A 5,491-nucleotide genomic window follows, 5' to 3' on the forward strand; every position below is an offset into this window, starting at 1 on the left:
TATGTAATCTACTACTAGTAAGGACAAACAAATATATTTAATGGGGTTAAATAAATATATCCATTGATGATCAAATAAGTATATTCAGTTGTAAATCAAGCCATTAGATAAAATTAGCAATATCAAATAGAGATATATGGCAATAGATAAAGAAAGTGAAATAGAAAAGGAGAGAAAATTATCTTAATCACACACGTCAACAAGAGGTCAATCTAAAGAATTCACACCGACATGCATGATCTGTAGACTGTAGGTACAACAAGCACTCTTTTATTCCTGCCATATTGGTATGATAAACAGAGAGGTGAGAGTAAGCAAATCATAGTTAATAATTCACCTTATTGAACGATAAATGAGAGATGGCTGAAATCAAGGGAGGAGGAAGAAAGATAATGTCCTGTTAGTGCTGAATATTGAATAATGAGAGGAAGGCTTAATTTTATACCTGCTGAATGTAAGAAAGAGAGTATTTGTGTTGAAATTCAGTGGCCGCAGAGAGTTTTTTGGTGAAGCTGAGGTAAGTTATGTATCCATTGCTTTTCTTCTTCTTCCCTTATATATTTAGTATTAACATTAATGTTTGTTGCACACAGATAGTTGCACTTATCCATGCACAACCTTGAAAATCGTGTTTTTATCAGTTATAATTTTGAAATTGCGAAATTGTGTTTTCATAACACGATTTCAACTAATGTGGTGAACACACAATCCATCGCTTTAGTATTAAAATAATCAAATGATAATGTGTAAGAACAGGTTCCAGTTTCACCAAAACCTAGACAATGTCTAGCAGCAATTAGACAGTGGATTTTCCAAAATATTTTGCATGAATAAGTGATTTTTATTGTAGGTTGAGCTTCCTTTTTTTTCTTTTTTTTTTTTTTTTTGGGTAGAGATAGGTTGAGCTATTTTGTTTTATTCTAAACAAGATAATTTGATTGATTTTGGTTTGTCTTTATAAGGGGAGCTACCGCAAAATATAAGAAGGAAAAATTAACGGATACCTTAAGGCTATTAATTTAAGAAATAATTTTAGAAAAAAAGCAACTGTCATTTTTTATAATTTTTTATATTTTTCATAAAAATAATATCAAAACTTTCTTAAAATAATCAATTAACAAATGTCCCAAGGCACCTGTAAACAGACCCATTTAAGAAATATAGACAATAATTATTAATTAACCATTAATTGCATACTAGTGTGTAGCTCCGTGCATATGCATGGATATAATTAAAAGTAATCATAATTATATGGTTCAAAACTTCAAATTAGTATTTTTTTAAATTATATATTTCTAAAATATGTAATGGTTTCTCATTATATATATATATATATGATTTAAAATTTAATTGGTTTTAAACTTTTTAATTTTTGCACCCAATTATTTAATTGCCACAAAAATTAAAAACATAGATTTACATGTGATGGAAAATTAGACTCCAATTGAAATTTAATTTAGAATCTAATTGGATTTGAACTTTTCAATTTTTACACTCAATAATTCACTTGGCACAAAATTAAAAATTGAATATGACACGTAACGCAAAATTAAAAATTCAATTAAAATCTAATTGAATTTTCTCTACGTTTTGACTATTAATATATATAAATATAAATTTGAGGTCAGGGGCATGACATTTTTTTTTTTTTAGCAAGTATAATGTCTTCCTCTTACATTCAGTTTGTTTGCACATTAGATCTGAAGAATAAGCTAAGAAAGACTCCATTTGAATGACTTTCCAAAACCCAAAATAAGTGAAAAAAAAAAATCATTTTTTTGTCCTCCAAGCCACAAATCTCACTCCCCTCTCTAAAATTTACACATGGGCTTGGGACATACATTTGGGTTTCATTTATTTGTAATTGAACAAGCATTATGAAAGGCCCAAAGAAAGTGTCATCATTAACATTATTTAACACAAAAGGCACTCAGCAGTTAAAACCCAATTAAACAACTGCAGCTTCCACCCTCTTGGACTATCTATATTCATAAAACTACATATTGGGCTGAGCCATCCACTAACCCATTAGCCATAGTACCCAAAAGAAATCCCCAAAAACCCATTCCTCCAAGGTGCCCAACGCCTACCGAATCAACCCATTCCGGACACCACAACCGAAGAGAGAGACTGAGAGTCTGAGACACAGCTCAACACACTCCGCCTGACCTGAAGCACATCCTCGCCGGTCAGATCGTCGTCCTCGTCCCCTCCACGCTACGGTGAGTGCTCTGTTCCTCTTCCTTCCTTTATTTGCTTGCTCAAACCCATCTCTTCAAACCCATCTTCGTCGAGCAATGCCCAAACCGGCTTGAGCCTCGTCGGAAGTCCCCTCCATTTTCGTTGCCCCCTCTTTTTTTTTTTTTTTTGCTTGTTCAAACTCAACCCGATTTGATTGCATCCCACCACACCCATTTTTTGTGCTTTCCGAAAACCCATTCCTCAAACCCACTCCGACGAACCCATTCCGCAAACCCATTTCTCAAACTCACCACTCAAAGCCCAACTCTGACGAAATTTACATATTCATATATATATTTGTGGAGCTTCATTTTCTGATCTGTTGGGTTTCATTGGATTTCATTTTTTTGGCAATTTCAGGAAACTGTTTTACTTTGGGGGCCCAAACGCAGGAAACTGTTTTCTGGAAAAATGCTTTTACATGCACGATCAAACACTGAAAATACTTTTCCGGTGTTTTTCCAACAGCCCAAAACCAACATCTGAAAATATTTTCCCCTGAAATTATTTTACATCAGGTTTACATCAAGTAGATGTTATTTGTTTCTCAAAAAGTAAAAGTTAAACCGTAGTTATTTCATTGTTCTCATAGTTATACTCTGTCCATTACATCTTTGTTTACTTAACCAAAACCATAAATCCCTTCCAATCCAAAACCCTAAACCCTAAAACCCCCCAGAACCCCCAAAATTGAAAAATGCTTATCATCCTCTTATCCAAAACCACCAAAGCCTTCAGGCCCAAAACCCCAATTCCCAAAACCCTTCAACCCCTACTCTCAAATGTCACTCCCACCAGACCCATGTCCCAATCCACCTCCATCCCCAAAAAGCTTCAACGTGTACGTGACCATGGCTATGACAACTACATGGAAGTCGAGAAGAAAACCCGCAAAGTCCTGAAATTTCAGGACCTCATTCTCTCCCAACTCAACCACACCCTCCCAATCTCTCGCCTTGACCTCCTCTCTCGCCGCCTCGGCTTCAAACAACATGAAGCCGGCGCTTTTGTCCTCAAGTTCCCTCACGTTTTTGAGATTTTCGAGCACCCGGTTCAGAGAATCCTCTACATTCGACTGACCCGGAGAGCCATTCTGCAAATTCAGCAGGAAAAGCAAGCTCTCATTGCTCAAGTCCCTGACGCTGTGACCCGCCTCCGGAAGCTCATAATGATGTCCAACACGGGTCGATTGCGCCTTGAACATGTGAGGATTGCTAGGAAAGAGTTGGGTTTGCCTGATGATTTCGAGTACTCGGTAATTCTCAAGTACCCTCAGTATTTTCAATTATTTGATGCTAAAGAAACTAGGAATAAGTACATTGAGATTGTTGAGAGAGACGAGAGTTTAGCTGTGTGTGCTATAGAGAGAGCTAGAGAGAAAGAGTATAGAGAGAAAGGTGTTGATGCAGAGGATATAAGGTTTTCGTTTATTGTGAATTTTCCGCCCGGGTTTAAGATTGGTAAGTATTATAGGATTGCTGTGTGGAAATGGCAACGTGTTCCATATTGGTCGCCTTATGAGGATGTTTCGGGGTATGATTTGAGGTCTTTAGAGGCGCAGAAGCGTATGGAGAAGAGGGCGGTGGCAACAATTCATGAGTTGTTGTCGTTGACAGTGGAGAAGAAGATTACATTGGAGAGGATCGCTCATTTTAGGATGGCAATGAATTTGCCGAAGAGGTTGAAGGAGTTTCTTCTTCAACATCAGGGAATATTTTATATTTCAACAAGGGGGAATCTAGGGAAGCTGCATACGGTTTTTCTTAGGGAGGCATATAAGAGGGGTGAGTTGGTTGAGCCAAATGATTTGTATATGGCGAGGAGGCAGTTGGCTGACTTGGTGTTGTTGAGTCCAAGGAAGGCAAAGGTGGATAGAGAATTAGTTAATTATAGAAGAGATAGAGAAGATGATGAAATGGTACGAGTTAGAAGTGAGTTTGTGGAGAATGGTTCTCAAAGCTTTGCGGTTGGGAATAATGTTAAAAAAGATAGGGAAGAGGAGGATGATTTGGATTCGGATATCATTTCTGACGCTGGCTCTGATTATAGTGATGAGGATGATGATTGCCTTGAAACTTTGGATGCAGAGGATGCCCATGTAACCGAGTGACTGAAATAAAGCTTGTGGCTTAATGATTATTTTGCATATCGTTAGTTGTAGTCAATTGCTATTTCAAGGCATCATGATCCTTTAGAGGGTGGAATTGTTGATAACTTTCTTCTAACCTTCAGTATTATTGAGCTTGCTGTTTTATGCTTTTGTTAATGATAAATTACTGCATAACAGAGAAAGAATTATCATTTTGAAAAATGAATGGGTTATATTCTTGGGCAAAGAAGCACCACCACTTGAAAATCTATGCCTTGGAGGATAAGATTTGACCCAAATGGCTTTCCTGGCCTCTCCACAGATTGAAAGTGTATTTTGGATTTGGAGGGGAGTTTAATTTGAAATGTGGTGTAACAGAATATTAGCCATCTGATCATTGACATATCTTGTCAGCTATATTAATCTGGAATAAATTATCGTCCGAAAAAGTTTAAGCAATTGAAGAAGTTGAGCATGAAGTTGCATACTATTGGAAAATTATTGTTTCAACTAGTTGCTCATGCAGTCATGTAAGTTTTATCCAGGTGATCATTCTTATTCAGAGTCCTCAAATTCTGATTTGGGAAGTTTTGCCAAAATGAGACTGCAGTACGTTAGATTTTTCCTTCAAATGTGTACACTTGGTCAAATTATTCACAGAAAATCTGCAAAACAGATGTTAAATCTGATTTGATTGTCTTAATGATGTAAATTTTACACTTTAAAAGTAAGCTAAAGTGGGTTTGAAATCTTACTACTCCTTTGAATGTATATTTTACCTCACTCCAATAAATTAAAGAATTTAGTCCTACAGATTACAATTGTGATGGTTGTCACTTTCTGGGACTTCCTTATAGAAAGATTTTTCTTGACTTGAAACTTCATTCTCTTCTGTTTTCATACTTTTCTGTTTCCTTTTGGCTTTATTTTGTCTCCGATCATACATATGGAAGTGTGTGTATACACCTATATGCATACATATATATACTCACACAGATTTATATTAATATGTGTTTCTGTTTATATTTGTTGAGAAGCAAACTAGTAATTAAATTTTCTAATTGCTTGTGTGTTGGTAGTCTTAACTGACCACATCTGTGACCCTAGTATCAGTAGAATCCAACATATCCGCTACCACAGCTTCACCGTTACTTGAAAATT

The 5,491-nt window shown here is 36.1% G+C and overlaps 1 protein-coding gene across 1 annotated transcript; it reads left to right on the forward strand.

Moving 5' to 3' along the window:
• The first annotated feature begins 2,039 nt into the window (after positions 1-2,039).
• LOC136070005 (protein ROOT PRIMORDIUM DEFECTIVE 1-like) lies at positions 2,040-5,143 on the forward strand. The gene is made up of 2 exons (XM_065779214.1): positions 2,040-2,222; positions 2,602-5,143. Exon 2 carries the CDS (start codon positions 2,939-2,941, stop codon positions 4,349-4,351), a length of 1,413 nt encoding a protein of 470 aa, XP_065635286.1. The 5' UTR covers positions 2,040-2,222; positions 2,602-2,938; the 3' UTR covers positions 4,352-5,143.
• The last annotated feature ends 348 nt before the right edge of the window (positions 5,144-5,491 follow it).

The sequence above is a fragment of the Quercus suber genome, unplaced genomic scaffold, assembly GCF_002906115.3.
Source record: "Quercus suber isolate HL8 unplaced genomic scaffold, Cork oak 2.0 scaffold_202, whole genome shotgun sequence".
Classification (NCBI taxonomy): Eukaryota; Viridiplantae; Streptophyta; class Magnoliopsida; order Fagales; family Fagaceae; genus Quercus; species Quercus suber.